Source organism: Thermobia domestica, chromosome 6 (genome assembly GCF_964235325.1).
Source record: "Thermobia domestica chromosome 6, izTheDome1.hap1.1, whole genome shotgun sequence".
Taxonomy (NCBI): Eukaryota; Metazoa; Arthropoda; class Insecta; order Zygentoma; family Lepismatidae; genus Thermobia; species Thermobia domestica.
Genome location: NC_137459.1, coordinates 81,085,406 through 81,113,038, shown reverse-complemented (window position 1 = coordinate 81,113,038; position 27,633 = coordinate 81,085,406). Strand labels below are relative to the sequence as shown.

General features: G+C 32.2%; 1 protein-coding gene across 5 annotated transcripts in view; it reads right to left on the bottom strand.

Moving 5' to 3' along the window:
* The window catches only part of LOC145688072 (cell adhesion molecule Dscam1-like), a 1,774,182-nt gene that overhangs the window by 7,088 nt on the left and 1,739,461 nt on the right, over positions 1-27,633 (bottom strand). For 2 of the 5 annotated variants that reach the window (XM_081761792.1, XM_081761793.1), the window contains 4 exons: positions 22,521-22,584; positions 3,033-3,176; positions 2,420-2,539; positions 1,781-1,946 (listed from right to left, as the gene is read on the bottom strand). In XM_081761792.1, coding sequence (XP_081617918.1) covers positions 1,781-1,946; positions 2,420-2,539; positions 3,033-3,176; positions 22,521-22,584 — 494 coding nt within the window. Of the gene's footprint in view, positions 1-1,780; positions 1,947-2,419; positions 2,540-3,032; positions 3,177-21,985; positions 22,585-27,633 lie in introns of those variants that run through there. The other 3 variants (XM_081761794.1, XR_014131839.1, XR_014131838.1) reach the window with 3 other exon arrangements.

Here is a 27,633-nt window from a genome sequence, read left to right as displayed (position 1 = left end):
AAAACAACACAAGCATGCTAATTTAGTAAACAATTGTTCACTATGGTTCCTCTATGAAGCTGCATTTACAGGGGACAATGTCCACCAATGACAATGAATTGACTGTCATAATTTTGAATAAGCTAACATCATTCAAGCAATTTTGTGTAAAATACCAGACTAGAAAAGTCTGGTTGGCGATTACGAATATCTATTTAAAAAAACATTACTGCCGTTTAGTTTTTATACAAAAAAATGCAACAGAAAGAGGAAGATAGACGGGATGCAGCAAAATAGAATTTTGATGTATTAGTTTCCTATGCGTCAGCTGAAGTATTATACCTTGATGTTGAAATGATGAACCATCTTAGAGCTGAGCGTCATAACGATGTGTGTCCTAGCGATTTTCGATGTTCAAATCCAATTCCCCGAGTCCTTCTCGTCCGAAGAGATTTGCTTTCATCGACTCTTCCAGGCTTACGCCTTTCGTCCCTACTATTTTCATATTTAATAAATGAATATGCAATCGATGCCTCCCACATATGTGGATGTCATATTGTAAGTTCCAGAAGCACATGTCGTTGACCTCTAAATGGTGATGAATTTAGGATATTCCTCACTTGATGGCATGAGTCATTAAGAAATTTCGTTGCAGCAGAAATGAAGACATACGGAAGACATTCGGGTGTAGTAATATTTTAGGTGCATTCTCTTCTTAGTAGAAATCAATTTTATCGCATTTCATGAACGGTAAACGGCATACAATGACTTCAGACGAGTTGATGCATTAGGAAGTGAATAACACTGAAACATGAGAAACTCTATGCTATGGCAGGGTAAAAATGAGGAAAGTCAAGTTACAAGGTTAAGGAAATGTGATGGGGAAAGAGGAAGTCTGCAAAAGCACCGAGTTTAATATCCTTTGTTTACAAAGTGGTCAAAGTGCTTTTGACTGAAAGTAATGTTCTTAATAAAAATAAATAAAATAAAATAAAATAAAAATAAAAAGTAAAGCGATTCTTCTGAAGATAATGAACTGCGGAGTCACAGATGATGGAAGTCGAACTCGGACTCTTTGGTAACAACATAATGATCGTCCAGAAGTTACATGAAGGGGATTACCCACAACGGTCAACCTACACCAGAAACATGCTTATCATCTTCGACGAACTTGAGAACGTTATACTTACGAGGGGTGATGAAACACATTTTCATCTTAATAATGCAATAAACCAGCAGAATTCCCGGTATTGGAAGTCAGCACATCCCTCTTAAGTGCACGAACAACCGTTGCGCAGCCTGAAATTGTACGTTTGATGTGCTTTTGGTACATGCGGCACCATTAGTTAGAAGTTTTTGAGAAGAATGATAACATTGTGACTGTAATCTCAGCTCCGTACATTGATATGGTCAACACCCTCTTAAAAATCAGAACTATCGGGACGAAGAATTATAGATGACAAGTGTGATTTCAACAGGACGAGCTACTTTAACAATGCTAGGGCCTCAATAGATGTTTTACTTCATATGCAATATTATCTCTTTCCATTATAGCATATAAAATGTTCATCGTACATTCCTGGATCTATTTAGAAATCGTTCGTTTTACCATAAGTTACCCGATATTATACGATATTTTAGATAATTTTTGTTCTTATTATGCCTATTGACTAATATTTATAACTTAAATATGTTTTATTATTGCACTTAGCACTAAATGGAAAAGTCATATTGATAAGGGCGACTTAAATACTTATGTAAAAATGTGTAAAAACTATCTCTTAAATGAAGTATGAATCACCTGAAGTAACAACTAGGAACACGAACAGGACGGGCATATCCATAAATTGGTTGTGATCGAGAATGCCTCCTTCTTCCTTCATCTGAGGAACCTTCCAGGCTTGTGCTTGACTCGGTGCGTGATCGACGAGCCACTAGCATATCTCTTACACACTGATAACCAGGTTCTGTATAAGAAAAATGAAAGTTCAGTTTTCGTGTTATGTTTATTCCAATTAAAAAAAAAGTGTGTGTAAACGACAAGGTAAAACAACATTATTATTTTTTAAATGATAATATCCTTTAAAGTTGAAACGATAGACCATAAGTAAGACATTGGATCTAAATTTTTATCAATCATGGAAAGTAATGTGATTCTTTCCTTTAATACAAAACAAAGAAAAAAATCTATAAAACAAATTAAGTACCCAGAAAAAAAGTGATTTTATTTACTGAACCATTCTCAATAGCTACTGGTCAATTTGCATGTAAGAAATAGAGAAATGTTTTAAAAATCGAGCAGTTAAAGAAATGTGTATGAGAGGTTTAAACCAGTAATAATAATAATAATAATAATAATAATAATAATAATAATAATAATAAGAATAATAATAAATATATTTGACCTATTATTATGGAAAACAAATATAATAATTTATACCTGGTTTTATATAGCCAGTTATTCTGTTATTCAGTGTGTTTAGAGAACTCGGGGAGAAGTTACAAGGAACGGATTCAGCATTTTCAGTATCAGTTGTATGGTCACTGGTAGAGTGGGCAACTAGAAAAGTAAAGAAACAATATTAGTACAAAACAGTGGAAATAAAAACCGTAAGGAACTTTTTTTATAAATGAACATTGAAATGAAACCTCTAAATATATATAATAACATTAATATAGAAACAAGCAATTACAAAACACCGTCGATTCTCACAATCATCCGACTTTTATTTTTTGTGCACAATACTAATAACAACAGAAAAGTAAACAAAACTCATATATCCAGAAGCAAGCATTTGCATGGATTCCACAGAAAAACAATCTGAAAGCTTAACTTATAATTTCAACTATATAAACGCTGTAAACGAAAACGCTACATCATGCTTTACAAATTTATGTGTTACAACAATATAAAAGTATATATAAATCCAAAGAAATGTTATCAGAAGAAAAAAAATACACGATCGTGCTAGAAATTACAAAGGTACCAAATAGATAGGAAGTCTTACTAAAAAAAAAAGTCCGTTACAAATCAAATTTCACTGGACACTGACCCAAAATATTATGTCTGCCTGATGATAATGAACTTTGAGCTGCCACTATCTTGTGGTTGTTTTCAAAAGCTTTGGCTAATTCTTCATGGTTTGAGCTCATGGAAGTTATACTAGATGATTGGTTCCCAGGATTCCTGTCATTACCTATAGAAGAGATGGTCATAACACATAATAACCCCAACCTAATAGTTATTTTGTGTCATTCTTTTAGCAATGTAATACGTCATGAAAGAAAAAATGTATTGTATGGTCAGATTCTAGAAAAGAAGCATATAAAGTTTACCACACTCTAGGTTTCAAAAACTTTAAGCACAACCTTTTACAAATGTATAGTTGTAATACTTTGAGACGTAGATTCGATTTGCTCAGGAAATAAAGTAAGATGCAGATATCTAAGCTCCGATAAAATTAGGCTTTTACTCTCGTGAATCACTTTACAATTAATTATAGTATAAGGAAGAACTAATTATTTAACCTTCTTGATAATTTTAAACACACGATAACTAATCTTATAATCATTTATTGCTGCTTCAAGATCCAGAAATCATCATAATGGCCCTAAAACTAAATTCAACAAAGCGAAGCTGAAAGAAAAGTTAAGTATTAAATATTTTTAGGTCTGAAATTGAGAACAAGTTGACGAAACCTTGTCGTTTCTTCCTGTGCAGATCACAGTTAAATATTAAAATAAGCACCTATTTCACTAATTCATAAATCTATTTTACCAAGGACAGGACATTTACTCTAATGCAGGATTGTTTGGTATTCAAAGTGAAAGAATAATTAGAAGTTATTTCTCAAATCATTTCAACACACTACTTGATACTTGTTTTTTAAGAGAAAAATTGTATGCTTAAACACACATAAATAAACTCTATTTTTTACAATGATACTCAAATCACAATGTATGCTTATATTTCCTACTTGGTCCCATCCAGAAATATATCTTATCCATGTATTTCAAGAATCCGGATGAAACATATTGAAATTAGAAGTTATGGTAAAATGATAAAATATGACATTAAAATTGAAATACAGAAGAAATTTCTTAAATACCCAACGCGTATGTTAGGAAATAATATGTTTGATTTGATTGATTGAAGTTTAATGTAACTTTTCCGTACCGAGGTTACGTGAGACATCTTACCGCCTAAAGTGAGATCCGAAAGACTTTTCGCTTTTAAATCTGAGTCCCGCTTCCCACGAGATCGATCATGTGGGTCATTTGTGAACCGATTGTTAACCACTTGTCCACGAAAGATCTCCAAAATGTGGATGAAATTTAAAAAAAAAAAAAAAAAAAAAAAGAGAGAGAGAGAGAGATAGAACTGATAACCTTATTGTGAAGAGAATTCGACACATATGTTATTGAAATAATGCAAAATATTATTTATCTATTTACCTATATATTTTGATAATATATATAGGTATATTATCAAAACTTTGTTTAGAGAATGAGTATGTTTAGAACTTGGAACTTGCAGCAGGCATACATATCTCATAACGGGGATAATCACATATGGACATAGTGAGTATATGGACACAGAATTCTCCAAGCACAGCAGTGATCTGTGGAACATTCCACGTGATCTTAGTGGAAAGCACCGACTTCGAGAGTGAGGCAGTGAGTGGCTATTGTGGGAAGCGGACTGGGTGGAATAGTGGTTAACGCATCGGCAAGGTATGCCGGAGGGTCCCGAGTTCGAGTTCCGGTCTAGTCAGTAGCTTTTTCACGAAGAAAATACATTTAAATTGGCAAATCCATTTAGGAAGTATTAACAAATTATATTTGTAAGAGGAAAGTTACTTTCGGACATTAATATAATTTAAGAAATGACAAAGATTTTTTTTTTTTTTTGATTATTTAGCTTAACTCATTTTAATACCTACAGATATCGGAAATACATTTGTGAGATATTTCTTTTCTATTAAGTGTCTTAATAATCTTTCCTGGTGGTATATATTGCTCTGGACTTTCTTTAGTCAGTTTCCTTTGATTCTGCTTATTACTTACGTGCATTTCGCATACACAGTAAGTAACAGTCAAATTTATAGGAAGATTTTAGAGGATATTGTAATTGTGATATGAGGTACAGAAAAGCAGAACTTGGAAATAAATACGGGGTAGCAAGTTTATAGTAAGCAATCAAACAAAAAAAATTGCTTCAAGTGTTCACCAAACAAACTATGGAAGAAGATTGGATTGTGTGAAGCTGAGGAACTGAATTCCGGGAGTGTACCTGAAAGAGAATCAAGAAATAAAGCTGGATAGTACATGTTACCGTCAAGAAAAGTACAATTGATGATAGATACAACATCAAATAAAGCTGAATGAAAATCTTAAAAATGTATTTTAGAATCTATTGAATATATAAGGGAAATGGGGGTATTATTTATATACGATAAATATGAAATATCATATCTCTCATCTATAATAACCCGTATATATATATATCCAGCACCGTCGTTGGAAAACTTTTTCATGGGGATGTACAACCATGCGTAGTGAGTTAATATCATAGGAGCAATGGACGTTTTAATTTTGCAAAATTAACAATAATTACATATATAAAATTGTACAATATTCCAAATGATAATATAAAAAATATGTAGTTATTAATACACAATAAAATTGATTTTTCCGTTACTCAGGAAGCCATGGGTTACTGAATAAATGAATATATGGAAGTAAAATAGAGCCGAAGAAAGGAAGAAAGATTTTTAGGAAATTAATATAAATTACAAAGGTAACCAACAAAGCCAAGGAAGTATATTATAAAGTAAGTAAGAAGAGATAGAGTAGCTTTATAATGTAAACGAAAATATGACTAAATGTATAGGACAAGTGGAATCAATTTAAATGAATAAGAAGAAAAAAGAGACGAAATATGATAGAAAATAAATAAAAATGAAAGGATAGTTAGTAAAGCAACTGAAAGTTGAGGAAGTTATAAGGAATATATTGGAGAATTATGAGAATCTAGAAATTAAGGAAACAAATAAATAGGAACAACAAAATGTTTACGACATGGAGAAGGGCATTTGAATAAGCTTGTAGATAAGGAGGAATTGGAAAGTAACTGGACAGATAATATATATATTATTTAAATAATGATTTGGGAGGAAAGAAGAAATATTTCGTATGTAATATAGAAATAACGGGAGAATGATCAGAAAACTTTTCACAATAGCTATCAAAAAAGAAAATGATCAATATAGACAAAAATGTATGTCAAATATTGAGCGGAAGATTATATGCCGAAATAAGTAAATAAAATGAGGAACAGTTCATAATTGGGAAGGGAAAGGGTACAAGAGATGCTATTGGTTTGCTTAGGATAATCGGTTAAAGATGAGTATAAAAAGTATAAGAAGTATGTGTAGTGTATTTTAAATTCAGAATAAAATTATCTTCAGCTGAATTGTGATATTTTGATGAAAATATTGAACAAATTGGGATAAAATAGAAAAACCAAAGGCTCTTAAGAAACTCTAACAAAGAAGTAAAGGTTAGAATATAATAAGAATTGACTAATAAAAGCGTGATTGAATAGGGAGTTCGACAGAGATGTTGTCTTTTAACAATATTATTAGATATGTGTTTAGAAGAAATGGTAAGGAAGGATTTACATGAAGAAGATGGCATTTCGGTAGAAGATACAAGGGTTAAGTGTATTCTTTTTGTAAATAATATTGCTTTTGTTGAGGAATCTGAAATGAATATCAACAGCACATTAGAAAAATTAAGGAAAGCTGTGAAAAATATAGAATGAACATAAATACTATCAAACACACAAAAAAAATAGTGATGATTAGAATAGAGAGAACTTTGCTAATTACAAAGGTTGAAAGACAGGAAGTAGTACAATGACTAACTTCAAGCACTTCGCTAGTATCATTAGTGAAGATCTGAAATATGAAAGAAGATATAAATCCAAGAACAAGAGCAGTGATAGAAACCCTTTGGAAGAGGAAAAGACCATTATGTGGGCTTTTAAACAAAGAGTTAAGAAAGAGAGTATCAAATGTTTCGTGTGAAGTGTTGTATTGCGCGTAGCATGAATAGAGGTATTACGGAAGAACGATGATGAAAGACTAGAAGCGTTTGAAATTTCGGCTTGACGAAGAAGGGAGAACATTACCTGGGCAGTACGAAAAATCAATGGGGAAGAATTAGTAAAAGTTTGTGAAACACAAACAGTATTGGAGGTTGAAAGAGAAATTGAATATGGATAGGATATCATGTTAGAAGAAATTATCTTACTATATGCTGGATGTATCAAAAGTTCGGGGCCATAAGTCAACTCCGTTGTGAGTGAGGATACGGAGAAAGGGAAAAAAAAGAAGAAGTTGTTGGAAATAGGTGATTTTCAATGTAAAATGATGGAATGTTTTCCATCATACGAGCCGTTTGTTTCCACACTACTAAGGAACGGAATGTAAGGGCACGCAAAAATGACTCAACGAATGTGCACATTATTCTGTGGGAGAACTTAGAACACCTCGATTCATTTTCAAACAATACTGCATTGTTGATATGGTGAGGGCCAAAGTGAACAGCTTGCTGAACTGGTAACTTTGCTTTAACATAGGGCGCCTCGCAAATGTGAAACTCATACGTCTGATGGGATTAGACAAATTTCACCACCTTTGATTGAAAATCGCATATTTTCAACAACTTTCCTCTGTTTCTTTCTTTCTTTTTCTTTTTCTTTTTTTCTTTCCTTAATTTTTATTCATAACGGAAGTTGGTCTATGGTCTCGGACTGATACATTCTGTATTTGAACGAAGGTAAAATATAGGGTAAGAAGATTGTAATTGATTCAAAGTGTTTAACGTCAATTCTTATGTTAAAATGGAGATATAAATGAAGAACCGAAGTGCATGAGGACTTCTCAGTTTGCAGCAAGTGAGGTACCACTAACGGCCGAATAGTTATGGTGAACTTTTGTTAGTCCATCTCCGTCACTTCTTCTCCGCATATTCAACTAAGTTTATTGTTGATATTAAAATAGAATGTTTATTTTTGATAGATCACCAATCCAACTTTAATCTCATCTCTCAAACATTTTGATAAAAAAAATAAATCACATGAAACTACAGAGCAGTTGTTCTAGCTTTCAAACAACATTCAAAGTTTGAGAAACAGTCAACGAGAGTGCCAAAATTTTTGTTTTAAAAATCTATATGTGTTTTAAATTTTGGATACAAATTCAAACATCATCCTTCTTTTTAGGATTTTGTAGTGTGCTGTACATATCTATATTGTGTAGTGCAAGGAACTAAGCAGTTTTATCAGTCAAAGAAAATCAAAGTTACAACAGCAAAACTAATGTTATAGTTTGATGATTATCTCTGTTTATTCATCTCAAAATACCCAGATGGATGATGAAAGTACGAAGAAAATATTACCATTTTTTTTTTAAAGACAATACTTTTAAGTTATTAAAACTAAGTAAATATTCTTATCGTTAATTATAACGGAAAGTAAACAAGGAAAAAATAAGTGCAAAATCTCTATGTTTTTCATATATTTTACATATTAGACATTATACTATCATAAGAGAGTAAAATTAGAACTCATATCCATTTAATTAAATGTGTTACATCTCCATTTTTCCATACCACTTGAAATATATATCTATATAACAATTTTCAGATACCTTGTTACGAATTATTGCTAGAAGCTAATGTAAAGTTACGGATTATACCATTATTACCTCCAGGGGCGTAAATAAGGGCCCCGCAGACCCCGCATTGCGGGGAGCCTCAAGCCATCAGGGGGGCCCCAAATCGTAAAGTGGGACGTAGAAAGGGGCCCCACACCACGCCGTCTGCGGGAAGGCCCCCAAGCCTTTAGCTACGCCAATGATTGCCTCGTTTCAAATTATTCTTTAGTCATCATGAGGAATGTAATAATATGAATAAAATGAAACAGTAGGATTAAAGGCAAAACCTCATCACATTTTTGGTTGAAAAATTCATATTTTGTAAACCAAGTTAACGGACTTTAAATTATCATGGTACCTTTTTGTTTTAATAAAATTAGCAAATGAGATATTGTTGAGCTAATATTGATATTTGTTTCAAGTACTAACTGTGTATAGTTGGCGACCAACAAGAGTAACAATATAATTCATTTGTAAATACAAAACTTCAAACTTAACACTTAAATAATTAAATGAAACGATGATGTTAATAATATGTGCGCATTATTGATCATGTAACATATGTAAACCTGCGATAAAATGAAATTACTATATTGTTCATTATAAACCTTTGATCCTTTAATATGTAGTCTTATTGAAGATAAAAGAAAAATCATCTTTGTTTCATATGTTCTATGGTTTTATTCAAACAAAATAATATAACATACGAGGTGGTCTCCTCGTTACCTTACCATACATCAAGATATTGTGTAGGTAAAGAATCAAATCCAAAATACTTCGTGTCAAAAAGAAAGCCAAGTTCCAAGCTAGTAAAAAATATAAAATTATGAATACATCCAAATTCTTCAGCTAAGGTAAGTTATAGTTTGTGCAAAATTCTAGAAATAAATTTTCTCATTCTAAAATTATTTGCAGAATTTGGCCAACTGGTTACGTTATCAATACAGTTCAATTCTTCAACCGACGTAAGTTATGATTTGTTGTAATCAATTGACCAAGTTCATTAAAAACTTTCGAGTAAGGAAATATATTTCAAGAATTTGGCAGAATCTATATCATAACACCTTGGTTGAAGAATTGGGTTGTGTTGATAATGTAACCAGTTGACAAAGTACTTGAAATAATTTCAGAGTGAGGAAATATATTTCAAGAATTTGGAAGAATTAATATCATAACTTACCTTGGTTGATGAATTTTCGTTTATTGATAACATAACATTATATATATATATATATATATATATATATATATATATATATATATATATATATATATATACTAGTTTGGAACTTGTCTTTCTTTTTGAAGCGGAGTGTTTTTGATTGGGATATCATTTTGTTTGACTGGTTGCTCCACTCCATATAGTTTACTTGAGTATACTTTGCGGTAAATAGTTTATGAAAAAAAATAAGATTTCGAAAAACCAACACTAAATTCGGGTTCAGCATGAAATTCTATATAATTTGATACCCAACATTACTGTTTGCGATCCAAGATGACTGCCAAAAAACATATTTCACGTGACTGTATTTATGTATATTTTTAACTAGTTGAATATACCCATGCTTTGCACAGGGCTGTATTTGGAAGTCAACGCCTGTGGGACTATCACCATTGATCTCAGCGACAGCGAAAACTAAGGATTTGATACTAATATCCGTCATTTTGGGCTTTTTTTTCATGTCTCGGTATCGTCCTCCCCCCCCCCATCTGACTCCCGGCTCGCATACAATTGTAACTAAATTTGCAAGTCATCGCTAATGGAAGTGTCACCATTGATTTCAGCGACCGTGAAAACTATGGATTTGACACTAATATCGGTCATTTTGGATTACTTTTATATGTCTCGGTATCATCCCCCCCCAGTGACCCCCGGCCCGGAGCCGAATAGCGTGAATTTGGAAGTTAATGCGATCAGAGTTTCACCATTGATTTCAGCGACCGCGAAAACTATGGATTTGATACTAATATCGGTCAGTTTGGGCTATTTTTTACATGTCTTGGTATATCCCCACCGACCCTCCGGCCCACATACAATTGTAGCTGAAATTGTAAGTAATCCCTAATGGAAGTATCACCATTGATCTCAGCGACCGCGAAAACTATGGATTTGACACTAATATCGATCATTTTTAATTACTTTTACTCGTCTCGGTATCCCCTCCTCCCCGGTGACCCCCGGTCCGAAGCCGAATAGCGTGACTTTGGAAGTTAATGCGATCTGAGTTTCACCATTGATTTCAGCGACCGCAAAAAGTATGAATTCGACACTAATATCGGTCATTTTCTATTACTTTTGCATGTCCCAGTAAATGTCCCCCAGATACCCCCCTGATTCGAATTTTGACAAAAACGTTTAACTCTGGTCTGGAGGCTGGACCAAGGTATTCCTGACTAAAATTTGGTAACCCTCGGTCAATTTGTCTGGTTCCCAAGCCGGTTCCGGTAAACGCCCCCCTCCTGAGACCTTCTGGTTCGAAATTTGAAAAAGGGCTTCGTCTTGATCTGGGGCCTGGGCCAAGGTACCTCTGACAAAAATTTGGTAACTCTCGGTCCACTCGTCTGATCCCCAGGCCGCACACAGACAGACAGACAAACACACAAACAAATACTTTATTTTATTTATATTAGATAGAGATATGTTTATTGGAAGAGTATTGACTTCGCTTTAAATTAAAAATAATTTATGTAAAAATTAGTTATACTTTTCTTTCTTTCTTTTTTTTTCTCCCTATTTCAACTCTACTGAAAGGGTACCTGCGAGATTAACGGTGCTGTTCTCCCACTCTCCCCTAGCAATGGTACCCGAAATGTTGGAATTTTCTGGATATGAATATGTTATTCCTATCAATGTGCAAAATTTCGTATTTCTGGTTAATAATTAACATAATTATTTTGAGGAAATAGTTTAGGAAAAGATAACGTAAATATGTTCTACAATTGTTTAATTTTTTCATTAATCAGCAGTAATGTCTTGAAAATGACCATTTCAATGTTGTCTACAGTATCAGTTTCGAAGGGTTCCTATTTCAACCCTTCATGAATCTCCGCACTTAAGATTTAGTAGTTTTGTAGAAAATGTCATTATTAGTAAGCATAAGGGGGCTACAGGGGTCCAGTGGTAGAGCGTTCATCTCTCGTGCGTGAAATCCCTAGTTTAACATTGACTCGTGCTATTTGGTCTTTGTATTGAACGAACACCGTGTACATGGGTTTTCTCGGGGTTTGAAAAGCTGTTTTAAGTGACTTTTGAAAATATTCAGACTCCCTTAGTTAAAAGGCCATGGAGCAATCGCTCTATTCTTAATATGTACCTGCTAGTAACCGTTTGTAATTTGACGTTGCTGATATTATTAGTTAGCCTATAATGATGTCTTGTTGGAAATGATCAGTTTGGTCTTGCAAAGGGTAGTCTGAGTGTTTCAATGGCAAATTGATGTCAAAATGTTTACTTTGGAATACCTGATAATCGTTATGAAACGCTTGAATTTTACCCGAAAAAAAATACTCTCAGAATATCCATTTTATACATATTTTGAAAAAATAAATATTAATGATTTGATCGCTAACATTTTTTTTGTAACGATTATCAATTAAAAATTAACTCCTAGAAAATTTAATTGATTAAATGAAAAATTAACAAAAAAATTGGTTGACTAATATAGTCATTGATATTTTAACAGATATCTTAACATAAGTCTGGAGGGAATTCAGGAGAAAACGGTGAATGAGAAGTGTTTCATATTGCAACTCATGGAGAGTCTACCATGTCCTTTCAACGATATTTGGTTGTGCATTGTCGTATAACTTAAGGATACCATGTTTTCTTAAACATATCTAGCTGCTTGCGGGCAAAGTTGCGGTACATTTTATGAAGCTTAGCGCTGTTACAATCCACAGTGATGGTTTCACATCGACGGAGAAAGATATGATGATCACTCCCACCGTAGATCACTATATCAGGAATATCTTCTAGAAGTTTTGGAAACCGTCCTGGACTTTGATCAAGATCCAACCACTGTCTTGTTTACAATTGTCGTGGCGGATCTATTTTTGATCAAAAGTGAGGTTAAAAAACTAGACGTCTCCAGACAGCGATTCTTCTTAGCCAATGTCAACTTATGTGCCTTGAGTCCAATTTTTCTACTTTACCGGTTGCAAGGAACAGTCGAACGACAGTAGCATGGTGTATGCCTAACTCGTCTGCAACACCTTTCCGAAGGTCTGCTTCCACGATGTTCTTAAGGAGTTCATTCGAACATGATGTTGGTCAGTGCCGAAGTGGCTCATTTTATGATGCAGTGTCATCGGAATTTGATAAACCAACGGCGAATGGTGCATTCGTACGCTATCCCTGGTCTAAATACACTGTTAATGTTTCTTGCGACTTGCTGTGGAGAATATCCCAATTTGAATTCGTAAATAAAAAAAAAAAGTGCAATTGTGTGCCCTTGATCTATACTGACTTTGTAACGTAAGGTGAGTGACTTAGTTCATTCCTGTGTTGAGCTTCTGAACTGAGGACGTCAAAGTAGACATGTCAGTTGCACCCAACTAATATTAAAGTAGCAACGTTATATTTATTTGTTAAAATAGAGTGTCATTAACTTTCGTTGAAAGATTCTTTAATGAAAGCCGAAAACCTTTCTATTGTCAATGATGCAGCAAAATTAAGGCACAAATTTAAAACAGGTGAAGGATCACTCGATTCAATTATATAGATTGGCAAGTATAAATAATTGTGGTATATATTCATCTATGTATTATTGGTTATTGCGTTAGACTTCTAGAGCAATTTCTGCTGAACCAATATAGATAATCGAAATGTCATTTGATGTGATATAATGTTTGTTGTCTGATCATAACTTACAGTATGGGGTTGTTCCATAACTAAGTAGTGGAATTGTTCGCTTCTGTTTTAGTGGTTTTCCTTAAACTACTGTTTCTATTAAAATTACATATTAGATCTGTAATAGGTAATTAAACTCTGTAATACGTATAGACTCATGAGGTTTCGAGTTTGACTCAGAATGAAACATCCAAATCTGCAATAGAGCAAGCGACACTCCCCACAGAAGAAGTAGGCATCGGTTTAGCAGATGTACCGAAACTCCACCAAGAACAGATTAGAGACTTTCGGCAATATTTCATCAACAGAAAATAAACCATCTATTTCATGTAACATGCGACGCAGACACAAAAGTTACTTGACTCCATCTAGCCATGACAGAGTTCACCACAAACTATGAATCAGATGAACAAAAGCATAGCAAAAGAAGACCAAAAGAACTTCACGGAACATTTAAGAAGGACCTAGAAGACAGTGATACAGATAAACAACAATCAAATACCTGGTTCAAGAAAATTGGAATCTTTTCCGAAACAGTAGGATTTAACATGACCACCCAGGCAAGAGTAAAAACAATAAAAAAAAAAAAACTCTAAATACATATTAACGCAAGAATAAGAAAATGAAAAATGCAGAAAATGCGTTGAAACTTCAGAAACAATTGAACATATTACAGGTTTATACTGCATAACCGCTCCTACAGACTATTTGAAAAGACACAACGATGTTCCAAAATCCTTTCATCAGTTTCTGACACAAAACATGAAATTAATCACCAACATCAAGCCATACGGCAAATATCAGCCAAATCCAGTACTCGGAAACGATAAATACAAACTCCATTGGGATCGAGAAATCAGAATGGATGTAACGGTACCTGGAACAAGATACATTACTATTATCAATAAAATTGATCAAGAAGTAACTTTCATAGATGAAAGTATGCCATTGAATCACAACGTACAACACTTAGTACGAAAACTGGGAAATATGGACTTGGTGGATGAAATCAAAAGATGTGGAAATGTCAGCTCTTTAAATAGTCTACAATTGCCAGAGAGGCCGTTAGATTAAGTTGAAACCGGTTTAAACCGAGACACAGCAGTGATATTATTATTATTATTATTATTATTATTATTATTATTATTATTATTATTAATAATAATAATAATAATAATAATAATAATAATAATAATAATAATAATAATAATAATAATAATAATAATAATACTAATACTACTACTACTACTACTACTACTACTACTACTACTACTACTACTAATAATAATAATAATAATAATAATAATAATAATAATAATAATAATAATAATAATAATAATAAACACCTGAGACAAAACTAGTTAGAATTTAAAATTTTATAGTATACTCCAGCTGAGGCAAATTATACGATTTGTGTAGTAAATAGAATTTGTGATTAAAGAAATTTTCTTCAGCAAGCGTTTAAAAATATGAACATGTGACTAACTTGATAATAAATGAGAGCATTATGAGAATTTTATAGAAATTAAATATAAGGTGAATCTTTATCTATAGTAAAACTTTACATGTCTTTACCATGTAAAATCTATCAATATTAATTCATGACTTTTTTTTTCGTTAAACATTTATTCCGTTCTTTTCAGGGTTTACATTTATTTTGACAAGTATGCTATACTGAGTCAGGTTACAATACGTTTTATGTAAGCTTTAACTAGTAAATTTCACTATAGCGGGGAAAAATCGTCCTGCATTGATTTTTAACAAGTCTTTACTATAAATACAACCTCCATTTACTTCCTGTAATAGATTTGTTAAATCTAAGCCCAAACTTTAATGGCCAATTACTCGGGAAATAAAGGTCTTCACTTGACCAAATTTGAAATGTTGGTCTTAATGAGTTTAATATGTGTGTGAAACCCGTAGTGTGCAGGCATTTGGTTCTTTAGCTATTAGCTATCAAACTTGGGGTTTGGATTTAAGTAAGTCCAAACCCCAAATTCGATGGCAAATAACTCGAGAACTCAAGACCTGTACACCATAGTATTCAATATGCGTAAGCTTGTCAAGATCTACTACCTCGTCAATTATGGTCAAAATCGAAAGAGTTCCATCAATTACGATTTATTAAATTTTCTTACTTCACAGAATCCAAACTCAATTTTAATGGCCAATAACTCGGGAACAAAGGTCTACACATCATAATGTGTCATATTAAGCTAGCATGCGTACCGTACCGGATGAGTTTTATTGATCGCGATTTAGTCGAATTTCTAGGTTTCAGTAACTCCAAACCTAATTTTAATGGCAAATAACTCGAGAACCAAGAGTCTGCATACAAAAATACTGTATTTTATATGCAAACTGAGCTAATTGAAGTTTATATTACCTCGTCTAGATTGGTCAAGATCGAGTCAGTATAATCGATAGCATGTCACATATAATATCCTTTCGTTAAGTTCAACTCCAACTTTGATGACTTATAACTCTCTTGTGAGATTCTATCACCATCCCAATTTTGGTCAAGACCGGATGAGTTCTATCAATCATATCTTAATTAAATTTCTTGATTTCATTGAGTGCAAATTCAATTTCAATGGCCAATAACTTGGAAAATATTTCATAATGTGCTCGAATGTGCGCAAAGCTCGCTAACATCTATCTCCATACAAAGTTTGGTAAAGATCGGATGAATTTTATTTATCGTGATTTAGTGAAATTTCTTGATTTCATCAAGTTCAAAACCAAATTTGGTGGTCAAGAACTCAAGAACCAATAGTCTGCATACCATAATATTACATATACGTAGGAAACTATGCGGAGTCTACTACCATTCTAAATTTGGCCAAGATCAAATTAGTATCCTCAATAGCATGCCATATATAACATCCTTTCGCCAAGTCCAATCCATAGTTTAATATCCAATAGCTCAGGAACCAAAGGTTTGCATATCGCAATATTTGAAATGTATACTAAGCTCGTAGAGTTCCATCACCACCCTAAGTTTGGACAAGATAGATGAGTTTAATCGATCTCGGACAAAAAATACTATCATGTGATTGTTTCTTTTAAAAAAAAAATGTTATTCTGTACCTCAGCCATAGAACTTTCTACGGAACCAACATGTTCTGTAACTAGTGGTATCTCCATTCCTCAGAAAATAATGAAATAATGATGAAACTAAACTCCTTGGGATAAGGGAAGGAGGTGAGTACAATTGTAATGTGAAAAAAAATCATAAAAAGCTTATGCTACATGAAATATTCTTGCACATAAGTATATTATCCAACAAGTTATGATCGACTCGACATATTGGCATTGGCATGATAAATTTCAAGACAATGTCCTTAGAACTTTAATTGCTTTAGTATTTTCACAATCATTCCTTTAATCTATACTTTTTTTTTTTTTTTTTTCAAAAATCAGAATGAATAATTCTTTTCAGACGTTGGAAGCCTGCTAGTATTAAATTAGAAAAATTGCGGAAATTTTTCGTGTTACTCTTCTGGAAAAAGAAAAGAAGCCTGAATTTGAAATCATAAGTTCCCTTTCATTAGCTTTTTACGCGTTCTTGCACGACAATGTGAAACTTTTGACACTTTTGGTAGTCCTAGAAGATCCCGCTATGTAAAATTAACCCCTGCATCCCTCTGGACCTTGGACTACCTGTAACTTGAATAAGAATTTTCTGTCTTTACCCATTTAGAGCTGTTTCGAAATCTTTGGTTACTTTAGGTGTCGCCACTATGACCTCATAGAGTGCCACTATGAACAAATTTTAAACAGTTATACTTTTGTGGGTTTCGGTTTACAAAAATATTGAATTTAAATGTCTATATTTTTACCGTTGTTCAACTTGCAGGTTAAAGACAGATGGATACGACGTATACATAAATATCTCAGTAAATTGACGTCAATGCTTAAAAAAACAAACAAACAAACAAAGGTTTGTTTATAGGTGGAGAGTTCCGTAATAAAGTGGAACTATCCCTTACTTGACTGTACTTCTTATCCAGATTTGTTTAGCAACAGTCTGCGAATAACTTGAAATAAGCATATTATTTAGAGTTTGGTTTACGCGTATTTTGCGTAGGGTCACCTTTATGATATATATATATATGATTTAATAATGACCTCCATGATTATTTATGAAGATGAAGAAAGTCGTTAATGTTTGATATACAATTAGAGCAGTAAAACATTTCTAATTACTACAAGTATAAACGCTTATGTGAAATTCATTCATAGTTAATAGTTAACAAAAACGAGCATCATGCTACAAAGAAATTATTAAGTTTTATTTTAATGTTGTTCGTTCTTTAAAGATAGCCACACATAAATTCGTTCTCAAGAGCACTGAAAAAATTAGAACAATTTTATTACTATGATATAAAGAAAACAGTTTTACTTGTAGTTTCGCAGGTTTGAAAAGTCCAATATTTGTTGGAAATGACAATATAAACAATAAATGGAAACGAAGTTATTAAGGCAATTCTGCATTAGATCAGATTAGAATAATAGGATAGTAAAGTATCTGCAAAATATTTCAATTTTAAGTCAATATGGCTTCCTATTTTAACCCTTTGCAAGAAATAACACTAATATGTAGTGATGGTTAAGCTTAAATAAATACAATATGTGTCTTAAGAACGCTAACACAAACCAAAATTCTTACTTCATGGCCTTCTATTATCTTTTCGGATAAACAACAAACAATTAATATACCCGTACGTTATCAGCATATTGTTGCTTTGATAGTGTGTATGAATATTATATATCTTCACAACTAAAGATAGGAAACATAATTTAAATTATGGTACCAGAAGTCGTACATTCACTCAAACTAATATGAACGTCCAATAGTATTCATTGTAGTAATATACATCACGAATCATCCCTATGTTGCATACATTGCTAAAACATGAAGTTAATGTTTTAGCAAGTTACGCGAAAGAAATAACTCTAACCACAAGATTTCGAGCGATTAATGCCTTGTGCAAAGTGTGATTATCAGAGAAGCATATATTGTTTTTGAGTGTCAAAAAAATATTTATTTCATGCTGCTACTTGGCAATCCATCAAATGGATGTTGTCTCTTTTCTTCCTCCTCAGTTCGTATTTTTTTTTTTAAACAATAGTTCATCGTTTGTCTATTTATAGTTGAATATTAGGAAAAATATGTTTGTGGGAAGAATTTTAATAAAAATTCCTAAACATAGGGAGTCATTTCATGAGCTCCTTTTGTGTGTAACATTCGTCTTTCCTGCCTCACATTGGAACTTCGTGGAGAGACTTTCACTTTAAACAGACGAAATGATAACTTGAGCCAAAAAGGTGATTGTTCTAACTGCATTAGTTTGGATAAATTAAATCAGTATGTACTGTACATTAATTTGAAAGTAAACTCTTAAATTGGCCTTGTATAGAATTATTGTTCAAGAACAAGATTAATGGCTTATGGATTCAAAACAATCTAAATTATGTTTGAGAATTTAAGTTCCCTACTTAATGTAAACGTAAACTATGGAGAGAGCTTCCTGAAAGTAACTATTGTCACACATACACAAAAGGTCAAAATTAATCTATTAAAATATAAAAGAACATGCTCCTAGTGTCTCATATTAGAAATTTAAAGAACTAAAGTTATTCACACATGTAAACCATCTTATTAGCCACCTGTTACAGATAAGTTTCTTTAGATCCTCTAAATTAAACATGTGTTAACATTTTAAAATTTCCAAATTAGGACTCCAGATTATACAATTATGAGCAAAATAAAGAACAATATTACCAAAGGAGATACAATAGTTAGTTTTTACACTTAACTTACATCTATATAAGATATAGGTAAGAATATGAAAAATGCAGAAGGAACATATAGAATATAAACCTGGAACCCTTATCGAATCTCTTATTAAAATAGTCACAGATTTTTATGAATCTAATATGCGAACAAATTAATTACTGTGCATACAGTCTTTGTTAGTGTTTTAGACATACAAAGAACTATACGTCATACATACGTATGGAACAGCGTTGAGGTATGCATATGATCAAAAGTTAACATTGCAATTATTTTAAATATGTCTGCATATTAGATTATTTTCTTTCTGCATCATATCTCATCATAAGAAACACATTGCAATGAAACAGGATTAATTTTAGTTTTATGCTATGAAAGTGTTACTGAAAAAAACATAAGAACAAACCAATATTATATACCAAGTATTTAGTTTTGTTTTTCTGTCTGAAACAAATATATAGATAAAATGTGGTTAGCATGTGTACCAAATGAAACCAAGACTAAGATCATTCCAAAGAAGACGAAAATATTCGTAAATTTTCTCTAAAAGTTGCATAAGAAAAAGGTTAAAAAGTAATATCAATAAACTGTGATTATTTCTGATTTTGTGTGAATAGTAGTTAAAAACAATAATGAGATGTGGAAAACTAAGATGGAAATTATCTCTTAAAAGAAACTATTATCACAAACAAATTACTTTACTGACTAGCTATCCATCATTCTGTCGTATGGCAGATTAAAGAATGGGCAAATAAGTTTTATAATACAATATTGTTTTATTAAATCAAAATAAAATTATGCCAGTAGTTATACATTGCTTATAAGCAGGGTATTATGTTGAGACTGTTATCTATCTCTGATGTCATTTTCACGCCAACAAATTACAGTCTACATTTCAGAGGGTGCCAAACTTTATCGAGAAAAGAATTCTTGGAAGGATGCGATTTCCAGTTCTGTGATGTATTTATAAATATATCCCAGTACAATAATATTCATGTACGGAAGTTCTAATATTGCATTTCTAAACAAAAATTTCGTTTAAGATTTCCTTCGATTTCATAAATTGTTATCTTATTTGCTAAGTGTAGTTTGTTATGACAATATTTTTCGGTTTCTTTTGAAAACCTCAACAAAATGAATTAAGAATTATTAGTTCAGAACGATCATTCTAATATAAGAGATTCTCTTGGTTATATGATTAGTGTTCTGCCTTTCAAGAGAAAGTGCAGGGATCAATTTCTGGTGGGAGTACACATGGATCGGATACTGTATTAAACTTTAAATCTACGTTCGATATAACCACAATACTGAGAAGGGCTTCGAGCTCCACAACGAAAACATTTGCAATGTTAAAAGAATACCTCAATATTTCTATGAACAAGAAAATAGCTAACAATATGTGTTATTAGGTACACAATTAATGTTTATATTTCAAAGTGAATAAATACAATAGAAACATTAATTGGTAGGAAAATATCTTACTTGAATTTGAATTTTATTAATAAAACTATCATTATTTCGAACTAATGTTGGAAAAGCTGTAGAAAATTTTCCATAAGTAGAAGCTTTGCTTTGTATATAATTAAACAAACAATTTGCTGAGAAAAACAATATATTCACATTTAAAAACTGTCACACGTATGTAGTTTTTTAATGTGAATATATTGTTTTGCTCGACAAATAGTTTGTTTGTGTTCAATCTGTAGAAAATATATAAAGTAATTGTGGTATCAAAGAAATCTATATAAAATCCTAATCTCTAATTTAAATTTATATATTTAATTTATTAAATAAAGACCAATTTTTAATAGAATATAGACGTAATAAAATTCTTATGAATTTACAAAGCATAATATAAACATGAGTGTTATGACTTTCAAATTAAGTATTGTTCATTGATTACCTTTGTGTACACACATACGTACAACACACACACCTGATATCAACACACACCAATTTGAAGATACACACACAAAAACACTATAGACTTTTAAATGTGATGCTCATAAAATTGGATTTATATATGTAATTAACGTAATAAATTATCTTAATATCTAAATATATAACGGTATGTAACACTGTTTTACAGATTGCCATCAATCATTTCAATGAAAATTTCAATTAAATCATTTTAATGAAAAAACAAACACCAAGAGAGGAAAAGTTCTGATATAACTGCTTTTCTTTTTGGTACTTGAAAGAAGTTAATTTATTTAGAATAACAAAAAGGATAAAATGTTTAAAAACACAAAAAAGGAAAGTATTAGAAGCTGTCTGGTAAGGTTCAAAGCCAACATTATCCGGGAGTTTCATTATAACAAATGAATGTCATTTTAAGATTTGGTCAAATGCTGTTAGCTATATACTAACATGCATTGGAAGTGTGCACAATTAGACTGACATTGTGAAATTTTGCATGTGAGCGGTTAACATCTTTTCCATGGCATCCTAGAGTAACTTCCTGAAGTTACATGTTGGCATGCCACAGAAGATTAAATTTGCTTTACACAGCTTTGAGAACTATCATGCACAAATTACTATTTTAACATATGAAATCTACACACTACCTCATACAAATCCAGGTGACATGCTTGCAAGAATAGTAGAAAACACAGATAAAGCCACATTTCTTACATTTATCTGTTGAGCTGCTGTGATGTGGGCTTGATCTGCTCTTGAAGTACGTCATTTCATGTTGAATTATTTCTTCTGGTTTCGCGCTTTTCATAGCATTTGTCACTCCTGGAAAATGGTAGATTTTTATCTTCACGCTCCACTTTGAGAGTGTGTGGATGGCAATCGTTAGAGGAGCATCTGCTTTGCGTTTGGGCCATGTGATGTGATGTGTGTGTACACACACAGAGGACTGAGTATAAATTCTCCAGGATTAATGAAGAGGGGAACTAGCACTTAGTTCACTAGAGTTGGTTAGGGGAAGGATTGAGATTTTTCACTGATAGTTTCAACTGCATAGCAACTGCTCCTTTCATCAAGAAAGAAGGCACTGTTTGCTGGTTATGTTTGATGATTCAAGTTTCCTACATTCAATGAGGAAAGGTCTCTAAATTTACTGAAAAGAAAAGATAGGAAGACAAGCAGTTTTAAGACAGAAGAGTCAGTCAATATCTGTGTGCTTGGTACAAGCTATGGAGAGGGATCCAGTCCGTACCTTCGTTTTGATACTGTGGCTTCTTTCGAATCTTCGTGTACATTGAATCGGCACAACTTCCATACTGGAAAAATAAAAAAAAAGTAAAAATAAAATAATAACTATCTTATAGACCTCACAATAACAGTTAAAAATTTAGAGAATAAATATACAATAACAGCAATCTATGATAGTCGTTCAAGTAACAAAAAAACGCGAAGTCTGATGATATTTTCCATTGAGATCTACCAAGTTGCCTACTGGAATATAGAGGTTTTACTAGGTGTGGGAATCTCACGACTATGCAAAACATCATAATTATGAAACAAAGATTCAATATTTTAAAACCATAAGGAAAGCATCAGGGAGTAATCTACGCCCCCCCTACTCCAACCCAAATTTCTTCACACACACCCCTGGATGGAAAAGGAATACTCCTCCAAATCCAATTATATGAATCAGTATCATACAGATTATTTATTACATCAAGTCAGAGATTATTTATTACATCAAGTTTAGCGTTTAGGAAAGAAGGCAATGTTCTTATTTATTTATTTCATTTCAAAATACGAAGCGACCTCATTCTCATGTACGACTTCGAGAACCACATGACCTCATTGTTTCGGGTGGTGTTTCGATCTAAACAATGGACAAAACAGACCCACTCATACCTACCCTCCTGGGCTCCGCGGTCGTTTCCGAGAAAAGAGATTGATGGACAGATGCAGATGACTGAAATTGGCAGCGTCTTGAGCGGTGAGCTGTCATTCACCTACCTCCTCCTCAATAAGGAAAAATGTGACAATATAGTAATAAACCTATACCAGATTCAGTTGATAAGTAATACTCTGCAAGTGGTGTATCAACGGACGGAAGTTAGAAGGGTGTAGTCAAAACGTTTTAGAAATGAAGAGATCGATCGAGGTAAGAAATATATATATATATTTTATACTGAGTCTAGTGTTATGCAGGAACGCATTTGTCGCTAGCTTAATTTTTTGTAAAGTATATTTTTATTCACGTAAATTCATTGAGCGGATTATTAAAATTACATTAAACAAGACAAAACAGAAAGATACAAAATATTTGTAAATTGAAAAACTGAATGCCTGGATAACAATTAAATCAATGAATAATTTTCTTATGAAAGATATTCAGAGCCAATAACGTAGCCAGGAAGGGGCAGGAGATTAAGAGATCAAATAATGTTACAACAATTAACGTTAACAACAGGGCTAGAATATTAAAATAATGAAATTGCAGCTATGTACAGTATTAATTACTAAACGTGATTTCAGCATGGGACGAGGGAATTTTTTCCCAATTAATATTTTGGGAAAAATCACCCACTAAAACTTGCTGGGGTGAATAAATTGAAATAATGGCAGAATTTTGCAAAATAATCGCAATAATTCGTGTGTAATCAATTCATATGTTACTACTGGGTAAAATAGAAGTGGGTAATTCCTAATACAGTGAAATCTCTCTTAACGGGCATCTCTCTATAGTGGATACCTTCATAAGAGGATAAACTTTCTTATTCTTCCATGCCATAAATATGTGTGGTGTGGTGTTATGAGAGAGAACCTTTCCTTTTAGGGACACTTCTCATTTACGCACAAATAATCGTGTTCCACCGATGTCCGTTTTGAGAGGTTTCACTGTATTACTTAGTTTAATAATAATAAAAAAATGCTTAAATGTGTGAACTTCCTATATTGAACCTACCACTGCAAAGAGCTGATATTATTATTATTATTATTATTATTATTATTATTATTATTATTATTATTATTATTATTATTATTATTATTATTATTAGTAGTAGTAGTAGTAGTAGTAGTAGTAGTAGTAGTAGTAGTAGTAGTAGTAGTAGTAGTAGTATTTGCTCTTCTTTCTCCCCCACTTTCTTGTCATTATTTCGCACCCAGGAAGCACTTTCCCCCAAAGTATTTTGAATTACAGTATTATTTACTATTTTTATTCCGAATCATTTCTTTACTAATGCCATCCTCCTCAGAATAACATACAGCACAACTTATAATAATTATATTTAGTTGGTACATACTATTCAGGCAGTACAATAGGGTCTATCGATAAAACTTTTTTTTTTTTTTTCGAAATCATGTTATCCATAGTGCCCATTTTTGCCGAGTTACTATAACATATAAGAAATATCAAATCGAGCTTCAATTTTTAAAGTTGCAGCCAAGGGCTTGAAATTTTAAAACATGAAAAAATCGAAGATTTTTTAAAAAGTTAAATACTGTACTTATTACCTTACACCGTTTTATCGTTGGTAGTAATCATTTTTTTTTTTTTTTTCAAATAGTTCAAATTTAATGTAGAGAAACAACTAAAAGTATACCTCAAGTTTTCAGATGCCACAGAAAGGAAAAATTTGATAAACTTTATAATATTTTGTAAGAAGTGTGATAACGATCTACCGCTACTATGGAAAAATTGACTCGTCAACGAGATAATGCACCATGTCACAAGGTCAGGAGTGTGATTAAGTGGTTTGAGAAACACAATGGCGAGATCCAATTGATGTGCTGACCCAATAACTCGACGGATCTGAACCCAATCGAACATATCTGGGATGTGATTGAACGTGACTTCAAAGCGCATCGCCCCCTCCCCGAAATTTACGAGAATTAGGTGACATGTGTGTACAGATGTGGTGTCAACTCCATCTAGCAAGCTATCAAGGCCTCATTGCTTCCATGTCAAGGTACGTCGCTGTTGTTATCAGTGCCTAAAGTGGACATGCAGACTATTAGGTAGGTGGCAATAATGTTCTGGCTTATCAGTGTATGGCTAATCATATTTACACAAAGCAATATCAAATAACGTTTCTCTGATAACTATTACAGGGGAGAAAGTTGCTACACATCTTATCAAATACGTATTATATAGGTTTCTATCCGTTTTTCCCTCACAAGTCAAAGAAACTGCGGCACCTAAAAAACTTGAGTTATTCTTTTTTTTATTTTACAATATATTTATAAAATAATTATTACTAATAATAACACGGTATAAGGTAATAAGTATTAACTTGTTTTTTGTTTTTTTTTTAATCTACGATTTTATTTGTTTTCGATTTCCAAGGCAATGGCGGCAACTCAAGTGTTAAGGTGCCTCTGTGTACTGGAAAAGAAAGCGTGAATAGAAATTGAAGACTTTTTTAAATTTCTAAATATTTGGATTCATTCCTGTTTAATTTTTCTTTAATTTGAATTTTTGATTGTACCATAAAGGCTATATTCAAGGTAACATTCAGGAGTATGTTTAACGACACTGTTTTGTTTAAATTATTTCAAATTATTTCCTGCAATGATGAGTTCATTTTAGATCAATTCCGCCCCCTTCAGTATCACACTATAGCCTATGGAAATGTTTTCTCTCTTCATATATATTCTGTTTAATACTCCAAGCTCTAAGTGAATGCAAATTATCGTGGTGCAGTGGCTACAATCGGGTAAGCACTAGAAAAGGAAGGGGGCGTTCGACGCAGACTCGAACCTTGCTTGGCCCAAGCATCCTGAATCCTGAATGAGGTATCCCGGAGCTATCCTAAACAAATGCACTGATAGTGCCTTGAATATATGCCTTGCTCATGGATTCGAATCCAGAAATATCTCTCTAGATATAATCCAAAAATTATAAAGAAAAATGTACGAAGTGTAATTTATTATGAAATCTTCATCGCTAAATAAAAGATTTAGTTCTCACAACTACATCTCCAAATTTTGAACTTAGTTTCCTATTCGTGTTAATATGAAATGTTATTTTAATGATCCAATGTACAGAAATTATTCTATTACAAAATGTAGTTTTTTTTTGTAGCAAATTGAGCTCCATAAATCAAAGCTGCAAGGAGGGGAACATGGAACTAATGGTTGCTATTAACATACTCTTGCTAATAGTTGCGTAACAAAATATATTGTTTTCTTTGAGTTTGTTTAAAAATGTATATCACTATACTGAGAGCACCCCTCCCTTTTATTTTGAACACCCCCCAAGTAAACATTTCTGGCGTACTTACTGGAAAGCACACCATTTATGTACAATACGAAAAAAAAAATGTTCTTATTGTAAGTTAAAGTCTCTTTCCAGCACCGACGCTATATGACACATTGACTTATAGCTCAATTAGGAATTCCGAACCACTCGCAATTTTACTGTGAATCAAATCTGCATTACTTTTACCGAAGGTAAATATGCTAACTTTTGTCTAGGAGGGAGCTTACAGTAAATGAAAGTGGCTTCAAAACTATTACTTTTACCCTAATTTTAACAATTTATTATTATTATTATTTTGTAATTATTAGATTTTTCTAGTTGCAGTATACGTGCATGATAATTCAATAATCTGTTAGGTGTATCTTACACAACATATAGTAAAGTTAAAAACAATATACAATTCTTACTTACAGTTTGAGAGCTCTATGTATATGCTCTCTTTATACCTACAAAACTCATCGAGGTTATTCGTTAATCTTTATAAGTTCATTAATAGGTTTTTAAATTACAACTTTATATCTCATATCAAAGATAACTTTCTATTAAAATATATATGCACTATGTTAAACATGAAATATGTACATATGTAAAAATACTCGTGATGAATATAAAATGAAGTATAAAATATAAAATAAGTAAATAAGTTATACATATTATGTCATTATCGGTTTTAGTCTTAGTTCTTACTGTTTTGCATAATATAGCTTATTTTCTTTATAAGTGTTGATTTAATTGTTCTTGATTTCAAATATTTGTAAAAGTTTAACTGAAAAGTTTATAAACTGTTTTAAGTCTTTTATTATTAATGTTTAAGTAATTTTTATTTTGATATTTTCTCTGCGATTTTAATTTATAATCTTGTAAATAACTACCATAAACACAGGAAAATAGATTTTATCTTGTATGTGTATCATTTCATGCCAGAAATAATGAATATAATGAATAAAATAAACTTTAATTGCACGTTACTTTGTTTTTTTTTTTTTATTAGTAGTACATGTGATTCCCACTTCTATGTAATCATTAAGTCTCGAGTACTTTTTACTTTCACAATATACACCTTTAAAATCCATATAGAATACTTATATGAGAATTACTAATGTCCCAT